Raw genomic sequence first — 23443 nt, forward strand, 5'->3', positions numbered from 1 at the left:
AAAGATTGTTGGACAAACATATCTAGTATGCAGATTACTGTATGGTTGTCCTCCATCTTGCTCGACTTAACTGACTGTCTGATACAGCTCCAATGTTGGTGATAGGGATGCTAGAGGTTCAAAAAGTTTTTCCAAACCAATAATGTATGATACTGAACCAGGATACTGTGACTGGGTGACATTATTTTACCCCAAAACATGACAGAATGTGTTTACAAGACACTTGGCCATGCCCACCTGACTGACTTCATCTGAAACACCATGGGAACATAATGGTGGGAACATTCAAACTGAAAAGGTGTAAATAATAATTTCCTCAATAATTATGTTTAGACAAAACAGACCGTAACCATACATAGAAACACATTGTGTATTGGCAGCATAACATATGATTTCATAATCATGGAGTAAACTTTGTCTGGGTAGCAAGTTCATGAACATAACATCATAGTGCAATGCCATACTCTTTTCATTAGAAACAAATGTTGCGGGCAAAAAAATGGGCTTAGTCTCCTTGAAAAACAAAAGATCAGCAAATCTCAAGAATCCCTGAGGTTTCATGTGGGATTTGAATTTCAGATAATTACGAGAAGTGTGAGGAGAGCAATCCTATTTTCCAAGATACAGTGTTTATTTTCTGATTAAGACCAGATCGTATAGGTTTTTTAAATTGCAATTGCAATCCATTCTCATAATACTCTCTTATAAATGTATTATATTTGCTAAATATAAGCTATATCCTATTCTCATCCTCTGTGCACTTTCTTATTCACCAGTCTAATGAGAAATAGTATTTTTATGATCTGAAGTAAATCATAAAAAAATTGACAGGAATTTCTCTAGGCTAGACCTAGAGACTTTCAGAACATTGGAAAGAGTGCTTGTACAGACAGGAAGGAAGGACATAACGTTTGGTGAAAGGGACAGAGAGCCAAATTAAACACTTGTCTGTTGCTGCTCAGCTTTGCTATGGTTACCATTCTTCACACTTTCTATTGCATGTGGACTATATTGGTACAAAGAGGTGCAGACATCAGGAGCGTATTGCACTCCAGTATGTGGGGGAGATGAACCCACCCAGTCACCTGGGGTGAACTTTCAGTCCATTACCTGTTAGTTAAATAGTACTTAATCTCAGTGGTGTAAAGTACTTAAGTAAAAATACTTTAAAGTACTACTTAAGTCGTTTTTGGGGGTATCTGTACTTTACTTTACCATTTATATTTTTGACAATTTTTACTTTTACTTTGCTACATTCCTTAAGAAAATATTGTACTTTTTACTCCATACATTTTCCTTGACACCCAAAAGTACTCGTTACATTTTGAACGTGTAGCAGGACAGGAAAAAAGTCAAATTCACGCACTTATCAACCGAACATCCCTATCCTTATCCCATATCCCTAAAAACTCTGATCGGGCAGACTCACTAAACACACATGCTTCGTTTGTAAATTATGTCTGAATGTTGGAATGTGCTCGTGGCTTTCCGTTAAAAACATTTTTTTTAAATGGTGCCATCTAGTTTGCATAATATACCGAATTTTTGATGATTTATACTTTTACTTTTGATAAGTATATTTTAAACCAAAAACGTTTAGACTTTTACTCAAGTAGAATTTTACTGGGTGACTTTTACTTTTACTTGAGGCATCTTCTATTAAGGTATCTTTACTTTTACTCAAGGATGACAGTTGGGTACTTTTTCCACCACTGCTTAATCTTACTCTCACATAATTATATCCTAAATTATTTTTTCTTCTGAGAAAGTATTTGAAAGTATACACTCTTAAAAAAGGTGCTATCTAAAACCTTAAAGGGTTCTTTAGCTGTCCCCATAGAAAAAAATCTTTGAAGAAATCCTTTTGGTTCCATGTAAAAACCCTTCCCCAGAGGGTTCTACATGGAACCAAAAATAGTTCTACCTGGAACCAAAAAGGCTTTTCCTATGGGACAGCCGAATAACCCTTTTGGAACCCTTTTTTCTAGGAGTGTATGTAATACTACAGCTGACGTAATTGTTGACCATAACAATGACTGAAGCATAAAGATGTGGTCATGCCCTAATTATATCCACTTCTCTAGATGAGGTGAGATCATTGCTTCTGCTGTGCATATCTTAACCCACAGAAATAATAATTGCTGTACAAATAGGCAACACTGATTAAACACTTTTGGACTGTTTCTTTTAAAAGCTTCCAGAGCATGGCACTGCATTTAAGTATGTGTCGTAACTCTTTGTTGCCAATATCACAAAGACCGACAGCCAAGCATTCGGAGACGTGTGAAGCAGAGGCGGGGTTGCGCAGGAACTACCTTCCTTAATTGGGCTCATGCAGTGAAATTTTGAAAAAGAAAAACACATTTAGTTGCATGTGTGGGAGGGTGTCTTTGCAGTTGTGATTCTGTCAAAAACATTGAGACTAACTACTTGCATTTATTTCATAAATTAGGTCTGTCACTTTACATGCTACTGTCAAAGGGCAATGAGAGCTCATGTAAGTGAAGTATAAATCCTGAGTGTGTGCCTGGATAAACAGTTAGTAAATAGACTTTGAATGGACCACCCCTTCAGTAAGGACTTGGTTTTATTTGTCAGCATCATTTAGAATCTGTCAGCATTTTCAGTTGATTAGCTCTGGCAGTGGGATTGGGTTGGAACATTAGAAATGTGCCAATACTCTTTGGGTGAGAAAGTATCTCTCTCTGGCTGTACTCAAGTCTAAGTGAAGGATTTGAGGTCTCCGCTGAATCCTGTAATAGGAGTTAGGTGCATTGCTTGCAGTGGTACCTATTGCTCTGTCCTCAATCCCTGTTTGTATTAGTCATTACATCCAGGCCTAATCCAGTGCGTACACTTGGAGATGCTGGGTGTCGCAGAGGTAACACCTCAATAGCTTCACTTCTAAATAACAGAAAAATGAACATATTAGATCTATCGAAACTGCTTTTATTTTTATGACTGGACACAAATCCTCCATTATCTTCACTGTGTTATCCACCTGATTGAGATTAGATTTGGGCAGATGGCAGGCTAAGCGAAAGCTATGTCTTGGATACGACTACCAGGCTACCATGGGCAGTTATAGGGTGGCAAAGTCCGTTCTGCTTAGCATTTCCAAGCCTCTCCAAATAGTTCTATGTGAGTGGACTTTGCTAATTATTAATTAAGACATGCCTCATAATGTGAAGTAAAACGTCCAGGTTTCAAACAATAAAGAAACAGGAACAATTTAGCAATGCTAATGATAGCCTAACCGTCTTCTGGTAGATGGAAAGGCTTTCCCCAAAACCTTCTCTATTAAATGTTAACTAGCTACAAGTAGCCCATGCCTACCTGTCAGAATGATATCATGGTGATTATTAGCATCAGTCCAGTGGACATTTCTTTTGCAAACTCCATCTCATGTGCTACAGAAACACTGCTAATCAAACAGTAGTGATAGGTGCCTGCACACTTGAATTAAAAGGTAACTACGCCCAAATGTCAATGTCTTATGTTTTTCCCAGGCCTCAAAAGTGGTCTCCCGATGTGGTTTAAGCATTGTTATGGACTTAGAACGCACAATTTTGTTGCCCCCCCCCAATAAAAATATTTTAAAAGTGTGACTGAACTAGAACCTGAAAAAAGATTCCGGGAAAATTTCTGATTCAGTTTTTCTGTTTCAATAGTAGACCTACTATTAACCTACTGCAGAGTACAGCTCGGGTTGGCCTGACTGTGAAGACCAATATGAGATGTACCATTTTAGGTCATTCATAGTGTATGTCACTGTTTCTCATAGAATATTTCACATAGGGCGCTTTTCTTTCTGCGGGCGGGCCATTTAGATTATTTTTTTGCAAAATTCGATTATACCTACTTCTTCAGGCACCAATACACCACTGGGGCAGGGTTACGGCTGTGGGGGTCATTACATTTTGTCAGCTGGTTATTCTCATGGAAAATGCTGTCAGTCCAATGGTAATTGACCGTTAAGTAACATAAGCACGTTTAGTGTCTCTAGGCCTCCACACATACAAACCTCATACAAGCCTCATGCGCTGCTAATGCGCGCCTTTGGAACATCTAGCCTACATTTAAAATAAGTCTAGCCCTATAAATCAATTTAATATACACCATCACAATAAATCCATTATTTATTTTATGCAGATATTTTCTTGAGCAGATGGTTGGGGGGCCAGATCATAATTACAAATAATTTGTAGACTGCAAATTGACCACAAGAAGCTCGAACATTTATAATATTTAACTAAAACATAATCATTTCAAACCTTGCTTACATTTGTATACGATCACGTGTCTCTCTATTATGGTGATCTCTATTATGCGTGGAAATACTTTATATACTTTTTTCAAAAGGAAAATCACTTGGAGCTGATTTCCTGGTGTTGTCTTTTATGTCCAACAATGGGAAGGCGGGATACCTAGTCAGTTGTACAACTGAATGCCTTCAACTGAAATGTTGAATCAGAGTGCGGGGGGCTGCCTTAATCGACATCCACGGGGCCCAGGGAACAGTGGGTTAATTGCCTTGCACAGAACAACAGACTTTTACCTTGTCAGCTCAGGGATTCGACCCAGCAAGCTTTTGGTTACTGGCCCAACACTCTAACCACTAGGTTACCTGCCGCCCCAATGAATTCTTCTTATTTATTTATTTTTACATGTATTTATTTATGCTCAGAAAACTTGGGAGGCCAAATAAAACCACCCTCGAGTCGCCAGTTGGGGAAACCTGCCATAGACTGTAGGTTTGTTCATTTAGCAGCCAATATGAGAATGTTTTAGAAATCATAACGTATATGGGCTGCATGATGCGACTATAGGCTATTGATGATTTGAGAAAATCACCAAAAAAAGCTTGCTGTTCCTTGCCTTAGGCTGCACACGCTATTCTTTCATCAAGTTATCTTATTTTTATCCATCAGACTATTCTCAATTTAATCTTGTCTTTACTAGTATGTCAAATTACTTTTATTTAGAATGGTCCATATATTATCAAATGGGCAGGAACAGGGGCAAGAGAAAAAATATATGTAATCTGTATGCACTGGAACAGAGAGTCGAGGCCACTTTTTCACTTTCATCCAGAGTATGCTACTCCAGCTCTTTCACTCCAAGCATCAACCATTGTTTGAGGAGCATGCAGCCTCTCTCTGCATGACAGGTGGTATTCCACTAAAACTATGTATGCCATGGGCTCTCCAACCCTTTTCCTGCAGCTACCCAGTGTTTCATTTGCGAAACCAAGAGAGATCTGTTCGGGAACATCAACGTTTTCACAAGGAAACATATTTCATTAAACTGTTGATAGCTCCTCTCTGCAAGCTTGAGAAAGGAAGGAAGGAGAGAGGGGAGGAGATGGAAACGCACGGTGGTGAGATATTCTGTAGCTAAAGGTGATGTGTGATTACTAGGCTATTCAACATAATATACAAATTCATTATAATTGTAAACTACTCTATAAGCCACCCAGCACAGTCAGTGAACCAACAGCATCGCCTAGGCCTATTAGTTCTCTCCCATACTCATGGATAGAACATTTGGAGCATAGCATAAGGTAACCAGTCCATCCAGTATGCGTAATAATACAGTCCACACTCAAAGGTGATTACTGAAAGAAGGGTCCCAAGGACCAGTGCAACAACAACAGAGGCATCACATTCCTCAGCGTCGCAGGAAAAGCACTCACCCACATACTCCTCAAATGCATATGCCCCCTACTTCTGCAAAAACAGAGCTGTGAACAAAGCGGATTCACCCCTAGTCTCTCCACTACCGACCAGGTCTTCTCCTACAGACTTCTTGCAGAAAAGAGAGTTCAGGAAGCCACTATACGTTGCCTAAGTTGACCTAAAGCAGGCTTTTGGCAGGATGCACAGGGAAGCCCTCTGGAAATTCCTAAGGATCCTAGGAGTTTCAGGGAAGCTGACCGGTCTGCTTTTCTTCCTGTACAGGAACACCATCTCTTGAGTTTGGGTCAAATGGCGAACCTCCCCCACCTTTAATATCAACAGTGGAGTTAGACAGGGCTGTGTTCTGGCATCTACCACCTTTAACACAACCATCGACTTCGTAATGGGAAGGACTGTTACCCGAAGCATGTGTGGTACCAGTTAAAGCAGCCTCAGCTTCACTGACCTGGAATATGCGGACGATGTGGCAATCCTTGCCGAGCTCTTGGACAATATACACCAGCTCCTGCTTTTTCCAGTCTCTCTTTTCTCACCCTCCTGGTTTTGACCCTTGCCTGTCCTGACTCCGAGCCCGCCTGCCTGACCACTCTGCCTGCCCCTGACCCTGAGCCTGCATGCCGACCTGTACCTTTGCCCCCCTCTGGATTGGACCCTCACCCTGGACCTTACATGTCATCTGGACGCCTTTGACTCCCCAATACGGATCAACCTCCCGTCTCCTCCCTGGTCAGAGCCGCCTGACTCCGACTGTTTGGTCACCTGGTCAGATCAAACCCACCTTTGGAGCCTGCCCTTATCCTCAAGGAGCCATCCTCCAACTGGCCATGCACAGGAGGAAGACCGAGAGCCAAATGGTCCGACCAGTTGGAGGACGAGTAACACAACCAGGGATTCAACACCGTGGAGATCCATTTGTTGAGGCGCTATGCTACAAGGAACGAGCGAAGATGCGTGAGAGTGATTTAGTACTTCCAACTCAAGATGCTGTGTAAAAGATTACAAATTGTCTAATGAAACATTTGGTATTTGTATCTGTTTAAGTACACAGAACATGTGCAGTATATTGGAAAATGGCTTAGAGTTCGTTTAAGGACATAAACCAAATGGATTATGACATTAGTCCTGAGTACAATTACCATTTGTCTGGGACAATGGAGAGGAAATATGTCAGTATCTCTGATGTTTGGATATCTCATCACCACCACTGGCCCAAAGTAGTGGCAATAGCACATTACCTTGTCCTTTGTTATAAATGCCATTTAATCCTAGTCATTTGTTCTGCTACGTCCTTCCCTCCTTCCCTACCTCTTGAACATAATAGTTTGTACCACACTGGGTATTTTTGTCCTGTCCAAAGAAACTTGTGATTGTCTCCTTTCTATCACAATGTGAACATTTTGAGAATCCCTTTTTACTGAACAAAGGGGGAAATTAATGTTGAGGGTCTGGATGGTATCCAGGAACAAGCAGGATCAACATCCTCAGTCTTCTTTCATGTTGCTTTGCAAAAACCTGTCCAGTCCCTATTGTTGGTAAGCACACATACCTCCACTTCCTGTTCAATTTCCTCAGAGGCCTGTCTCCTTTTCTACATGAGTTGCATATGCTACTTTTCATTCTGCTTCATTCTGCTTTATCCGGCTAAATGCCCAAGCTCCCACTGCGCAGGTTTGTACACTAATGGGAAAAGCAGTACCCTCTAAGCATGCTAGACTCATTATCAGTAACCGTGACACTGCCCCCGATAAATCTACTACAACTCACAATATCTCTCTATGATCTCAAATGTCTCTTGAGAGGTATTCATCAGGCTAAGACAGTAGCCTTTCATCTGTACATTTCAATCTACCTATTCAGAGAGAAGAAAAAGTAGAGACTGCATCCCTCGTGTGTGTTTCAGATGCCCAGTAAGAGACGGGAGCCTAAAATCCTAAGGCAAAGTAATGAAACTTGAAGTATTTTTAACTTTAAAACAACCATTTGTCAGACAAATGTTACTGTATATGTTTCGACATACGGAATAGTTTAGTAAGTAATCACACACCACACAGTCCTCCCTGCATCAAAAATCTTTGACATAATCGGCGTCTCATGTACATAGCCTTATATTGGGAAAATAGCTCACCAATGAAAACAGGCAATATTTTGACATTGGTGGATGTGCTCTTCAACTTGTTTGTTGAATAAGTCCACAGCTGTTAAAGGGGTGCTATGTTATACCCAGCTTGTTGTAATGGCCTCTGAAAGTCATTTGTAGCCTACAGTCCACACTAATCTACTGGATCTAGTAACTAACAAACATGTTCTGTAAAATGTTCAAAGAGTAATATGAAAACAAACGTGTCAAGGGTTTAAGGGTTTGCATTCTGGTTAGCCCATATTGGTGTAATTGCTTGTGAATTGTATCTTGTGATCAAATCAAATCAAACTTTATTTGTCACATGCATTGAATACACCAAGTGTAGAACTTACCGTGAAATGCTTACTTTACAAGCCCTTAACCAACAGTGCAGTTCAAGAAGAGTTAAGAAAATATTTACCAAATAAACGAAAGTAAAAAACAATAAAAGTAACACAATAAAATAACAACAACAAGGCTATATACAGGGGGTACCGGTACCGAGTCAGCGTGTACAGGTTAGTTGAGGTAATTTGTACATGTAGGTAGGGGTGAAATGACTATGCATAGATAATAAACAGCGAGTTGCAGCAGTGTACAAAACAAATGGAAGGGGGGGTTGTCAATGTAAATAGTCCGGTGTCCATTTGATTAATTGTTCAGCAGATATAGGCTACTGTGGTGATGGATACTGGGGCAAACTGAGGACTGTAGTCATTATGGTCAGGTAAGCTTTATCTATTGTTACGAGTGCAAATCCAGATCTAGCTTAAACACCAGATTTAACTGGTTCTGATCATCAATCACAACATACCCACTCGGCACAGATGTCAACTCAACATGTTTCCCACATTGGTTCAACGTAATTGAATTGAAATGACATGGAAACAACGTTGATTCAACTAGTGTGTGCCAAGTGGGTAATGATAATCAGAAACCATTTTTTTCCTAAAGTAGATTTGAATCAGTTACCAGTGAGTAACAGTTTCCACTTGGCAGTCTGTTCTGCTCTGTCCTCCTACTGTCTACACTACAGCCATCCAACTTATCACTTGCTTTGGGAATAGAAATAATATGTTACTATGATTTGGGGGGTCTTGTTTCTTTTCATTTGCACAAGAAGCCAGGTGGTGTATGTACAGGAGGATCTTGAACCAAATGGCTACATTCATTTTGTTACGCAAGAGAGAGGTTGACTTTGGGCCTTACCCAGTGACTGTCTGAGCCATTCATCACACATTACCTCTGGTTATTTCACTCTGTTCCCTCTGCGAGAGCAAGTGTATAACTGCGTACAGACCTTTCCCGAGGAAATTACTGCTATGGCGAATATGTACAGCATTGCTAAAAGAATCTTGCGCAAGTGATTCAATCGCAAGCATATTAGGTATCTGAAAAATAATGTAGGACTCGCCATTCTTAGAATACTCCTGGCTTGATTTTCGAGATTTGGATCTTGTCATGGTAAACCAGGACCCAACTGGCCAAATATAGACTAACCAGCATTGCCAACGCACCGACCAGGCTGCATTGTTAGTGGATGCTGATGTGGAAGAAACTACACAGAACATTATTTAGCGAGATGTGGAAATAATTTGTGTGCCAGTACAATTAGCTATTACATTTCTCTGCCTGCTACATAGTTTCTTTATTATGACCTTTCAGAGAATTAAAAGCTGTCAAAAACTGTCATTTTAGCCTCACCAGTTTTATGATAGTTCCAGTCCTGTCCATCTAAATCCAAGTGTCTTGTTTCATAGGCAGTGGCTTGAACTGGCTTATAATACTTAAATTAACTTGGACACCTTTCATGTTACAGAAACCATTGTACTGTAGTTACCTGCCCCTGCACTTTACCATAATCTGTTCTGAGACCCTGTTTTTCTGCTCAGTGCTTCCTTCTCTGTGTCTCTCCCTGCCCCAGGCTCCAGTTGTTTGGTACAAGGAAGCTCATGAACCATATGCCTAATGTGCTGCTCACAGACTTCAAAAGCAAAAATGTCTGGGACACAGCTTTTCGCAATCAGTGGTTTATGTGCCTTGAAATACAGGCACGTACAAATATGAATTGACTCTCTCTGTGTGTGTGTGTGTGTGTGTGCTGTCTCTTATACACATCTAGATGTGTATAAGAGACAGGTGTGTGTGTGTGTGTGTGTGTGTGTGTGTGTGTGTGTGTGTGCGTGCGTGCGTGCGTGCGTGCGTGCGTGCGTGCGTGCGTGCGTGCGTGCGTGCGTGCGTGCGTGCGTGCGTGCGTGCGTGCGTGCGTGTGTGTGTGTGTGTGATGAAAAGATTAAAAAGTATGAGTTTAAGGACCAATTCAGCCGTTTGAAAATGGTCAAAAGAAACTAAAACATCTTCTTAGCAAAGAGACATTTCTCAAGCTAGAATTTAGCTAGGAGTAGTCTGAGTGGGGAGAGGAATACTGAAAACAAGCTGTTATTGGCAGAGAGGTTTGGTCTCTAATTATTATTGGTGTCTAATTTAATTTACCAACTGGTGATGTCACCAAGCAGGCCTAAACATCCCACCAAAACAGGCTGAAATTTCAGGTAGTCTTTTGAAACAGCTCCTACACTAAAAGGGTATTATCATCATATTCACAATTTCACAGTATTCTTCCAACCTCCTAGTGTGGAAATATATATATAAATATATAAAACACAGAAAAATCAAATTTTTTAGAGGACTGGGCCTTTAAATTGAATGAAGTGATGTTTTATGGCTGATACTATGGTAAGAACCCAAGAATGCTTTTAGCTTTCAGTGTTTGTTAATCTGGTTAAAAGTTTCAACAATTATTTAACTTTTCTTATTATGTCAGTTCATTAAACAATTTACCAATATTAACACATAGTTCAGATACATTTCTTTTTACCTTGTGTTTTGAGTCCTTTTCCATGGGAGGAAACCCTGGGGTCAAATGCACCCATGCTCTGGCACCCCACATTTCAGCACAGACATCCTGCTATGGCTTCAGTTATGGTGGACACTTCCAAGGCACTTCCCTAATAGATTGGGCATGGTGCTGTGTGCTTGTCTAACTGACAGTAAAAGTACATTAGCACAAACATACTTTGACTCAGCGCAAGTCCACATGTTCATTAGACATGCTTAGAGGAGCTTTCCCGTGTTTAATATAACCACAGTTCGACGGCCTCTGTCCATAAGTGGCAAAATTCTAAGAAAATGGATTGGGTATGAATCTAATTGTAACCGCAAAGAAAGCTGAGACACCTTTTGAAATCTGCTACTCTTTTTTTTGAAAGATCTGCTACTCTTGCCATTTAAAATGTGAAGTTTCCGATTGTTTTCCTTTATTTCTGCTTATATAAACAGTTGGGAGCGGGTAGACAGCTCAGGAAACATGACTGAGCATAATATCCGCACTCACTATAGAGCTGCACGGTAAAGAACATCTGTGGATGCAATTCACATGTAGCACACATCCTGACTTTAGTTTCCACTGAATCATATGAGATCTCACACATTTTTTCCCACACATGTGGAATGGCTGGGTTTACCCTTACTCTCCATGCTCTATTTGAGTCTGATCTGCTTGAAGGGATGAAATATGATGTTCTGTTTCACCAATAATCCTGGCCGCTGCCAGCTAGCAACAGGTGGGATATTTCCATGCAGTGATTTTGCCAGAACTGCTTGCCAAAGTTGGTTAGCTGCAGCGGCGATTTTAGCATGTAAATCTTGGTGGGGCAAAGCCCAACATTTTTTGGGGGATGCATGCCAGCATAGCCACTACACAACACAACACTAAACAATACATTAATTGTACTAAACCAATGACAAATGGTGCCCATAAACTGTTAGGGCCCACATAAAGCTGTCCCAACAGCAGAGTCCAAACAGCAGTCCCAACATCTTACCACTGCTACACCTGGCTATCAGCGGAGCCTTGTCTGGCAGCAAAACAGTTCAGTCAACGTCATTTACTGCCTTTTAAATAAATATAGCTGATATGGCTGACTTGCTTAAACAATGTGGGTTCTACTGACAATTGAGATATACAAACTATGGCATAAGGGGACGACAAGCGGATAAGAGCCAATCCGTAATTTCGATTAAGACATTAATGAGCGAGCTCGGACGGACGTTGTCACGGCATTCATCGGAAGAAGAAGAGGAATCGTCAGACCAAAATGCAGCGGGGTACGTGTTCATCTTTATTCGCTTAACTGACTGAACAGTGAATACAAAATAACAAAAAGAATAGCCGAAACAGTTCTGCAAGGTGCAACCAACACTAAACAGAAAATAACCACCCACGACTAACAGTGGGAAAACAGGCTACCTAAGTATGGTTCTCAATCAGAGACAACGAAAGACAGCTGTCCCTGATTTAAGAACCATACCTGGCCAAAACATAGAAATACAAAACCTAGACATACAAACATAGAATGCCCACCCACATCACACCCTGACCAAACAAAAAATAGAAACATACAAAGCAATCTACGGTCAGAGCGTGACAGACGTAGTCAATATAACTATTTGTTCAGCACTTTTGAAATGTACAGCGGCAGAATTCAGAACATGGGCCATTCTTACAGTATTCTCCCTGTGCATCAAGTCAGAACTGTAGGATTATTAAAGGGGACATATAAGCAGACAATGAAAGCGCTTACAATATTCAATGATTACATTTCTCTAAAACAGGTTATAGGCTACATGTGCACCACCAAGTCAGAACAGTAGGTGAAATGAAGAGGGGAAAATAGATCAAATTATTAAGGTGAGGCACATGGGCTACTAACAGCTTACTACACAAAATACACTTAGTATTACCTTCTTAGCTACAGTATACATATCTCCCTGGCATATTACATAATTTATGCAGCAGCATACAAGACATTCTTGGAGTCACCTTGTTGTGCTGTGCTCACTTGAACAGGAAGGTGGCCCTTCGTGGGCAAATTTTGTCATCAATCTTTGTCATCAAAGTCTGGTATTCTCTGGATTTATGGTGCTTTCAAACAAGATCGAATCATGATGACGCCAGTGATCTGCAGGTCGGAGCTCTAGAATGAGGCTCGAGTTCCCGACTTAGTTGGATGACCGTTCAAAATGTATTTTCCCAGTCGGTAAGGGTGAAGTGACTATGCATAGATAATAAACAGCGAGTAGCAGCAGTGTACAAAACAAATGGAGGGGGGGGGGTTGTCAATGTAAATAGTCCGGTGGCCCTTTGATTAATTGTTCAGCAGATATAGGCTACTTCCGAGTTCCCAGTTGTCTTGAACTCAGTTGTTTTGAGCGCGGCAGAAATTATGCTGGATTGGCAGCACAACCAATGTTGAATGTTTATCATTTTAAGCTTGGAAAAGAGACCCTTAGAGCCAGACTTGGGACCACACAGCCACTCCACTGAATATCAGACTAGTGATTGCTTTGCAATGCTTGCAGTTAGTCACTAATTCCTTCCTAACCACTCATTGTTGAATTTGCAATTTCCAACTTGTTCTGTAATGTTTATGTCCGATGGCCGATAAGCACCGATACGTTTTAGCTATAATTTCTCTTAATTATTTATCTTCATATGACAAGGATTAAAAATGATTTGCCAGTAGATTGTTGACTTGATTCATGATGATGACTGCTAGCTATTTTGAAAGTATGATGTTGACATGATCAGTCCAATCAAAGCTACTGTAGATAAAACGTGATTTGACATAATTTTGTCTGTGGCCAATGACCTTGAGCCTTCTTGGATTGGCACTTCTAATGTAACTCTATGGCAGCACCCAAGGGGCTTGAATTTTCGAGCTCTACCCTTAGATTTGGCGGTGACGTAGTGTCCCCATGAGTGACAGAACACTGAGCCAATCACAGCGCAAATACATTACCAACCCCTACGCTCCGTATTTTCCGCTGGCTGCCCCACCACCACAGAAAGCACTGAGCTAGGCTGAAACATCTGCGATTTGGAGCTGCCTTATTCAAGAAAGCAAAAAAAGAGACCATGTTTGTATGCAGCCTTATTTAATTAACATGGCAAGTCAGTTACAAACAAATTCTTATTTCTAATGACAGGCTACCAGGGAACAGTGGGTTATCTGCCTTGTTCAGGGGAAGAATGACAGATTTTTAGGGATTTGATCCAGCAACCTTTCGGCCACCCTTATGATTTATTATAGATTTTTTACATTGTTTGCAAACTGATATGTGACATGTATTAATGCCGAAATAACATGCAAAACAGGCAACCCAGAATTAAACAAATGTTTTTATAAAAAAATTATAGCTAAAAATGTGCGGCTCTAAACAGGCGGGGCTCTGCCCTGAATGACGGGTCACCACTGGTTAGCTGACCCAGTAATGGTGACCACAAAGTAAATAGGGTCAAGTCTGTCTTATGAATCCACAGGTTTGCCCTAACAAAAACTGAAGAGCATATAAAAAATAAACAGCAATTAGGTCCAAGTTAGTGACGCTAATGGTTATAGACTCCTATAGCTATAGACTCCATAGGACAGTTCAGTTACTAATAAACTTTGCAGAGAGAGGTGAATGATATATCTACCATGTACAGTAGATAGTTGAATTCACTTTTGATGTGTTGTGCTACTCATTTATCTGTAGTTTTGCAAGCTGTCTTTCCTTTAGAGGACAGGGAATGGCTAATCTGTCAAAGACGCCTAATACAACTATTTTCCACCCCACTGACATGATAAAAGGAATAAAGCTTATTCTGTGATGAGAAGTCGACACCAAGCACCAGCTGTTTCTGTTAACTCTGTGGTGACGTCATGATGAAAAGTTAATCTAGCATTTTTAGTTAAGGTTAGCAGATTTACCATGCATTGGTAGCACCGCCCTGGCCTTGTGGTCTGAGTGGTTGTACAGACAGCGGAAATGTAACTCAGACATTGAGGTTTCCAGTAGTCTTTGGGAGAAATTAAAGCTGTACTCATTTGAATCCTCGTTGTCTAAAAATAAGCATGCACAAACACAGTAAAACTCTAACCTAACCACTGCACCAAGTACAGTTACAGGACTTTATTTGACATTTATCAAGTATTCATGTGGTTAGCATCTGCACTAGAGACAGAAGTTGTAGTATCGCATTTTGTTTTCCGTCACCTTCTGAATGCTTTAAAATGTACTAGGACTACTATTTTAAATTGGACAATTCTGTGATATAGTTTTGCTAATGGACTTTGAACTATTTCTACTATTTAGTATTCCACAGTATCAGGGGTCATGTCTTTGCTTCACTCACACAGAGAATCAACATTTAAAACATATTTCAGAAAACTTTATCTTAATTAGGTGAACTGCTGTATTGTTAGTTTTCACACTCGGCACAGTTCTTCATTTTTATGATATCTTCTGTTATGTAAATACATTATGTAATATAGATTTTTCGTAGAAATGGTGTGTGTTTTAACCATTTTTGTGTTGACAGTTGTACTTACAGTAAAGTCTTGTGTAAAAGTCCTGATAAAAACTCATCGTTAAATTAAAAATCTAGATTAATTAGCATTGGATCAAAGTATCGCTTTTTTCCGTTCTGCTTCAGCCACATGTGGTCTACAGATTGGGTCCAAACATGTGGTTTTATTTAGCTTTGTGGAAAGGTTAAATAGGAAACTTGGATAAGAGAAAAGCGCTGAGTCTTTTCATATTATGACATTTTCAAAGTCTCCGAGGCATTTTCAGTACATAATACTGAATAACTCTTGTCATTCTCTCAATATCCCCAAGCTGACTAACATATATGATTCATTGTTTAGGTTTTGTTTCCTATAAAAGAGGAAAGTGTGAGCTACTGTAGTCTCAAAACATGAGAAATGTATATTTTAACCATAACATTGATCTGTTTGATACCTATTAAACAGTAGGTCCTTCACTGAGGAGGCTGGACTAGACACATAGCCTGTATCAAGACGGACAAAGGCAAAATTAAGTGCATATGATAACAGACTTGTAAAGAAAACAATCTTAAGAAAGAAAAAATCTTTATTGGGTTAAAATAGCTTTTCACAGATATGATTAATGAGGTTTTTTGCTATCATGCACTTACACACTGTACAACAGTGGATTTCCATGGAATGGCGTTATTTGACCACGTTATCAAACAAATGTACACCCAAGTTTGTCTTGTACTCTGTATGGAGGCCCTTTGCTTTAGCCTTGCAAGATCATTGAAACCAGTGGTCAAACAAAAGCACTGTCTGAATGTATGTACTGTAGTGATTTCTGCCTGGTGTTGTAAAATAAATTAGTAACATGCATATCCGAAAACACTTGCCACTTTTTTAATCCTATTAAACCCTAGTCAAGATCTCAGTGCAAACACCATCGTAGCTGAAAAACCCATGAAACTCTCTGTTTGAGTACCGAAATACTATAATGCAAAGTTTGAGAAAAAAAACGGAAAGAAAACATGAACATTTCCAATTGAAAATCCATTTACAAGTGTATGGTAGGTGTGGAGCTACATTGGCATATACCTTTTAATATATTTGACTAAATATTAGTCCGGCTCTATAAGCAGTCTTCTACAAACTCACATTTGTGACACAGTTAGCTTGATTTACAGTACTAAATATCTATCTCTCAAGCAGCAAAGATTACATTGAGTTTGGGAAAAAAAATCATTCACTCAAAAGGCAAAACAAAAAAATCATTCTATTGCCCTCCTCTACCATCCAACAGGAAACAACATTAAAAAACAAACACACACTTTAAAATGAGAAAAATATAAAGCCTTTCTTTCAAAGATGCTTCCGAGACACACCTGTTGCAATACAAAACTGTTGCTCTGTATTTCTCTTCCAGCAGCTTGAGTCCACCATCTGACAACAACCTCTTCCCCCCCAAAAAACAAAAAAACAAACATATATCATAAATCAACCACATAAATTCAAAGTTTATCAGGAAATGACAGTCCACAATAATAAAATCAACCTCTTATTTGTTGAACAAATTGTACTGCTGTAATTTGGATTATTATCAATAAATATGCAGTTGGGTGTATGGACATGACCTTGGATAGTAGTCAATCTTTTTCTAGTGGTGGATGTCCTGCATACTAATAAATAAATCTTTATTCATGAATTTGAGCATCCATCTCACAACCCAGTTTAACAAGACATACTTGGAAGTCATACAGAGGATGAGTGTGACGGAGACTTAAAAGCCAAGTGTTTTTCAAACTACTTCCAAGGCATGGAAAAAGACACATTGCTATTATATTGAAGAGTAATCTTTCTAAATGTAATGTCATTGTGTGTGGCCATATGGTGGAAGCAGGTTGAAGTTTATTGTCATAAATCTTGCACTGGAGGCAGAACTGAGCAATTTCTGCTAGATGGGCCGGCACCTGCAAAGTCAAAATTGGTTATATCATAAAAATTCATTTTTAAAAAGTGCTTTTTGGTCTTAATTTAAGGTTAGGGTTAGACATTTTAGACACAAAATTAAATTGTATGACTTTGTGGCTGTGCCAGCTAGTGACCACTCAGCAGAGCTGCCTCCAGGACAAGATTCATGACAATAAATGCCATCCTGCGTAATGAAACCTACAGGTAAAAACATGATAACTAAACCAAACACATCACCAAGGCATATTCTTCTAAAGTGAAATGAGGGACTGTTGGGCACAGTTATCGGAACACGGTCACATGTTCTTCACCAACTAGTTGTTTTCTTTTTAAAGCTAGTTAGCTCCACTAGTTTGAAAGTCATCAATAAATGTATAGTACCTCCAACAGTGTAAGTATTTTAATGTCTCTTTATTGACTAGATTCTCTAGTGAGAACAGTGAATGGGCTATGCCCCACCCGCTTCAGCACTTTGAGAATTATGCTCTCTGTTCTCTGGCACCAAATGGGGGGGGGGGGGGGGGCTAGACATCTAGATCATCTGGCCTGGCCGACTACTCATGCGACTGCTGGCCGACTGCAGGGCCTGGGGTCCATCAAGGCCAACGGCTGCAGCTCGTGCCCTGGGGTCAGTTTCTTACTCTCCTGGGTGTCGTCAGGAAAGTCAAAGGCCTGTGCATGGGAGTTGGAGATGGTGCTGCCATTCTGGCCCAGGCGGTTCTGCTCCGTGCTAATGTTGGCCCAGTTTTGCTCATTGGCTTGCTTATTGTAGTTGCGACGGAGTTGGTTCTCTCCCCAGTGGCCAGCTTGTACCCGGGGGTGACATGGGTGACAGGGGGGCAGTGGGAGAGGAACAGCCATTATAGTAGGCATACTTAGTGGTGGAGAGATCCTTGGGAGTGGGGCTTAATGTCCCGGTGCCAGGGAGTGGACGGGCGGTTGTTTCCCCTTCACGCGGTCCTTGATCCTCTTGAACATCACGTAGAAGAGCTCAATGACGTTCAGAAGCAGGGAGACCAGAGAGACGACCAGCATGAAAATGATGAAGACGGTTTTTCTCAGTGGGTCTGGAGAGGAAACAGTCGACTCTGTGTGGGCAGGGGGACCTCTCACAGGTGTAGACAGCAGCCAAGCTGAAGCCGTAAATGTACCACTGTATGACCAGGAAGCCAACCTCAAAAATGGACTTGAAAAAAATGCTGAATATGTAGGTTCTCAAAAGGGCTCCCTTCATCTTAACCTTCCCATGCTCTTCCAGCCCATGCTTGAGCTTTTTTAACTCAATCTTCTTTAGAGGTATGTCCACGTCGCCTCCGTCGTTCTGGATGGTTTTCAGCCCTTCCTTTTGCCGGTTAATCTTCTGCTCTATTCGCAACAGGTAGAACACATGGGCAAGGTAGAGAAGAGTCGGCGTCGAGACAAAGATAATCTGTAGCACCCAGAACCGTACATGTGATATAGGAAAAGATTTGTCATAACACACGTTCTCACAACCAGGTTGTTGGGTGTTGCACTTGAAGGCGGACTGCTCGTCCCCCCAGGCAGACTCCACAGCCGTCCCAAGCACCAGGATCCTGAAGATGAAGAGGACAGAGAGCCACACCTTCCCTCCAGCCGTAGAGTAAGCCTGTACCTTGTCCAGGAGCCTCCCCAAAGCACTCCAGTCACCCATGATGAAGGGGCTTTAGCTGCAATTAGACAGAAAATAATTGAATGCAATAAATGAATAAACATTCCTATATACAGTAAACATGCTTATATATCACTTTCTCAAGTAACATTTTTGATTCTAATCAAACACATCTCAACATTCTATGAAAAAGTGGAATGACCACAAGTCTTGTGATGGCTCTTTCCTGGCTCTGGAGTGAAATCCACTTTCTGTATGGACTAGACCAATGTCTTATTGACCACAAGATGTCAATCCCTTATGTTATGCTTAATGAATCTTCAATCCGGAAAGTGAATTTGATAGCTATTGTCTTCCAATTGGAAGTGATGAGAGGAAAGTCACATTGTGTGGTCCTACAAGTGTTGATGGTACTTCTTAGAAAACTGAGTAAGTGAATAGTGTAATGGTAGATGATAGAGCCCAGGTTTTTGAAACACAAGCACAAACATTTGTTTCCCCTTCATCGGCAGGCTATAAAAACATGACCTGTTTCTCATCAAACCATTGTTTGTTAATTTGGTCCGCATGCCTTATTTCTACATTGTTTCATGTTTATTAGGGTTGTTAAAAATATGTCAAGTAGGGTGTGTGTGAGCATTTCTCAATGTTAACTTGTGTTGTACAGTGTAATTGAAGAATTGTTATGCAAACACCCCCAAGTATCAAATAAATGTCACACACAGTTTCAGACAAAGTTACTGTTCTTCACAAAATACATTAATTTACTAGTCAGCTGAGAAAATAACTATAAGATCTTCAGAATGCAAGATCTATTTGCATTCTGATTATCCTGGATATATCATTTTTATTCTCATTAAGTATAATCCTCAGTAAATATTGTTCCTAAAAGCTGGAGATGGAATTGAACCAACTTCCACATCCAGGTACAAACTTTACTTTACTAAGGCCTAATAGCTCTCTGCTCTCAGAGCATGCCTCAGATTGGGGAACAATGGCTCTCCTGCTGGGGCCAATAGCAAGAGTGTCTGGAGCGCACTCAGACAGTCCGTCTGCGCTCTGAGACTACAGCACAGGGCCCCGTTCATTGCGCGCTTATTAGTGACCTGCCTACTGTAGCTCCGCTACAGAGACCCAACTCTCACAGATACTAAACTCACACTGCGTGTCATATGAGATTCAAGTTTGTAAACACGAATACCATTTGAATAAAGATTCTGAACGATGCCAGTACACAAATAAAGTTCCGAGAATGACTGCACAATGAACAAACATGGCTAAGTAGAAGCCATCTGTTAGGAGGGTGTAACAAAAGCATGTGTCTTCAATTAGCTAATAATGTACTGTATATACTGTAGACATGCTGTACTAGAGTTTGCAACTTCACATCACAAACAACCTTTCACATGCAGGTTTCACATGCATGAGCCCTAATGCCTAACCCTAACCTTGAGGAACATCAAAATGGTCATTCAATATTTAATTGTCATTCAATTTAGATGTTTAGCATGCAGGAAAACTTCTAAACTCCCACCAAACTTCTAAATGATTCTCACCTGTGGCCCCACTTCTCAAAGCACTACAGTAAAGTGAAAAATAACACATCAATCTAAGGACTGCTTCTTACTCAACAAGGATGGTACCATGATAAAAGACTTTTCAAATAAATAATTTGTAATTCAAGAAAAATTGTTTAATCAATTTCACTGGGTAATGTATAGGTCTATTTAATATAACAGAACCATTTCGTGACTTGAAGAAGAAGAAAAAACGTCCACGAGGACAATTCTGATCTAGAGTAAGATTACCCACTAAAGTTTAAGATATCTGATCTTGTAATGATGTTATTACAGCAATTAAATTAAACGTTGAGCGAATATCACAATGTATAAGATTGTAATAAGTACATCAGTTCAACCTCAATATTTCCTTAGTGGAAGCGTATTTTAAACTGCTCTTCCCAGATGCAAGGAAGAACTTCACAAATCTGAGTAGCCAAATGCGCCAATATTTCATTTAAAAAAATTATAAATAAGCATGTCAATATGCTTGGTTAGGATTAAGTTTAGAAAACAAATCTATCTCCAGTCTACAGCTTATAAGCAGTTCGGTTGCAATTCTCTATAAACTTGACATCACATGCTGCTTTTAGAGTAATTGGACCCAGGTTACTCGTGTATCTCATAAACAATGGCCACACCAAATTATAAAAGGAAAACATCAAAAGTAACAGATTAATCAATGTCTCAATCTTTCCTGGAGGATAATTTCAACTTTTCCTTGTTAAACACAGAAAGAAATAAAAAATTTAAAAGTATATATTATGGACCATACTATAGCGGATAGATAGCCTATATTAATGCAATGCGTCTGTATTGGCACAGTGCATCTAGATTCTGAGCAATTTAGTTTCTCGGCAAATATATATATATTCCTGTGTAATATATATATATACAAATACTTATTCAGATCAATATTGGCACTGGAATTGAACGCAACGCTTACCTGGAAAGTTACTCAGCAGTAAGAAGAGCGCCCTTAGGGACTTTCCCTGTCACTTCTTAAACAGTCACCACTTTCTTGAAATCCAAGTTTGGGACCAGGGAGAAACTTAGACTGACTTGTCAAACTTTGCTTGCCTTATAACAGTCCACATACAGGCTGGGGGGAGAGAAAAAAAAACGATGGAGAGAAAAGTTTGGAGTCACCTGACCCCTACGTCAAGCCTTAGACCTCCTTACGCTCGGTTTCTGTATCTTTTTTTTTTTACTTAAATGTAGTTGTGTCATAGATTTTTTTTCTTTAAATAACAAGATTAACCGTAACTTTTTCAGATCACTATGAATTAAAAGCTTCACCGAGACCAAGTCTACAGCATATGATAGGCTAGAGCGTTCCGTTGATAGGTCCTGTGCGCCAATCCGTAAACCAGTAGCCTAGTTGAGGACTATGTTTTAATTGTTTTAGATAATATCTATTGTATGTAGATCAAAGCCCAAAGATAGTTGCTTAACATGTTTGACTGTCACCTTTTCTTGTTAGTTGTAATGACAGACCAAAAGTGTCAAACATTAATCATGATGAGAATAACTCATCAAGACGCCTAACGATTTTATGTTGCACTGATAATATGAAACTTTGACATGAAAGGTAACTTGTGTTGCATGTGTTTATAAGCATAGAGCTAGACATTTAGATAAGACTATAGCCTATTCTGCGGAACAAAGTCTGACCACTGGTGCTGGTAAAATGTGATTTCAATCACCAAGTTTATGCTGCCATCTAGTGTAAGCCCTGTGAATGCGCGTCCGAGTTATTTTTCAAAGTTTCTTTTTCCAGTACTTTTATTTTTAACAAAGATATGTATATCCTACAAAACATTTGTCATCACAGTGTCAGCATAGAAACAAGCTGTAATATTTACAACATTCAGTAACAAGGTAGTCTATTTGACAAACAAAACTCAATACACTCTGGAATGATTTGTTTCCCTAATTTACTGGAAGTGTAGTCAACTAATTGGATACGATTACATCAATTCACATGTCAGAATATCATCACATGAAATCTATTGCAAACCTAAGGAGTGTTTTTCTTTTCCTCCATTAGTTCAGCTTCTCTTTGGATGTTGTGAAGGGGTGAGCAATCTTCATGTCCATCCAGGTTACCTTTCCATTCTGATGTAGGACAGTAAAGCGTGATTGGGTTCTCAACTGAGGTGATATGCAGTGGGTATTGTTTCTTGTTTCCACATTTTATTCTGGTGCAAATCAAATAAAACACCTCGATCACATTCAAAAGCAGGGACACACAGCCCACCACCAGCATGAAGATGATAAAGATGGTCTTCTCTGTGGGACGGGACATGAAGCACTCAGCACCCAGTCTGGAACAGGGCTGTTGTTGACAGAGGAACATGGGTTTCATGACAAACCCATATAAGTAGTACTGTCCCACAATAAAAGCGAGCTCCAACACTATCTTAAAGAACAACTGGGTCATGTAGCTACGTAGCAGAATACCCTTGATTTTGATTTTCCCCCGGTCATCTGTGTATTTGGGCCTCTTCAACATGTCATTGTCAACCTGGCTCTGCAGTGCCTCCCTCATTTTATCCTCCCGTTGGATGACATGCATGGCATGGCCCAGATATAGAAGAGTTGGGGTGGAGACAAAGATGATCTGCATGACCCAGAAACGGATGTGTGAGATGGGGAAGGCCCAGTCATAGCACACATTCTCACACCCAGGTTCTTTGTTGTTGCAGTAGAAATCAGACTGTTCATCTCCCCACACGCTATCTGCTGCTGCACCCAGAACCAGGATCCTGAAGATAAACAGGACACTCATCCATATCTTTCCGATGGCCGTTGAGTGGGACTGCACCTTGTCCAGTAACTTGGAAAGATATGACCAGTCCCCCATTGTCACTGATTATTATCTCTGTGGAAAACAAGTCAAATTTCATTCATGAATACCATTTTAGAGAAAAATTGACAACATACTGAGATAATTAATAGTAGTGAGCTGTGAAAAGACTGTAAAAGTAAATTGGCTTCACAGCACTATTTCAAAATTAAATGCTATTTATTTCTACATATCCGTGAGATATTATCTTCAGTTTGTACAAAAATAAAGAGATTTACTCACT

At 40.0% G+C, this 23443-nt stretch overlaps 2 protein-coding genes across 2 annotated transcripts; both read right to left on the reverse strand.

Moving 5' to 3' along the window:
* Positions 1-17598: 17598 nt before the first annotated feature.
* Positions 17599-21410, reverse strand: LOC111954420 (gap junction alpha-1 protein-like). The gene is given in 8 exon segments (XM_024134672.2): positions 17599-17709; positions 17712-17735; positions 17738-17941; positions 17944-17976; positions 17979-18089; positions 18092-18218; positions 18220-18850; positions 21298-21410. Coding segments are annotated over 7 exon segments (1137 nt in total). The 5' UTR covers positions 18835-18850; positions 21298-21410; the 3' UTR covers positions 17599-17686.
* Positions 21411-22371: 961 nt separating this feature from the next.
* On the reverse strand, positions 22372-23221 carry LOC111954090 (gap junction Cx32.2 protein-like). The gene has a single exon (XM_023973582.2). The coding sequence runs from the start codon at positions 23215-23217 to the stop codon at positions 22372-22374; it is 846 nt and encodes a 281-aa protein (XP_023829350.1). The 5' UTR covers positions 23218-23221.
* Positions 23222-23443: the final 222 nt, after the last annotated feature.

Source organism: Salvelinus sp. IW2-2015, linkage group LG28 (assembly GCF_002910315.2).
Source record: "Salvelinus sp. IW2-2015 linkage group LG28, ASM291031v2, whole genome shotgun sequence".
NCBI classification, from domain to species: domain Eukaryota; kingdom Metazoa; phylum Chordata; class Actinopteri; order Salmoniformes; family Salmonidae; genus Salvelinus; species Salvelinus sp. IW2-2015.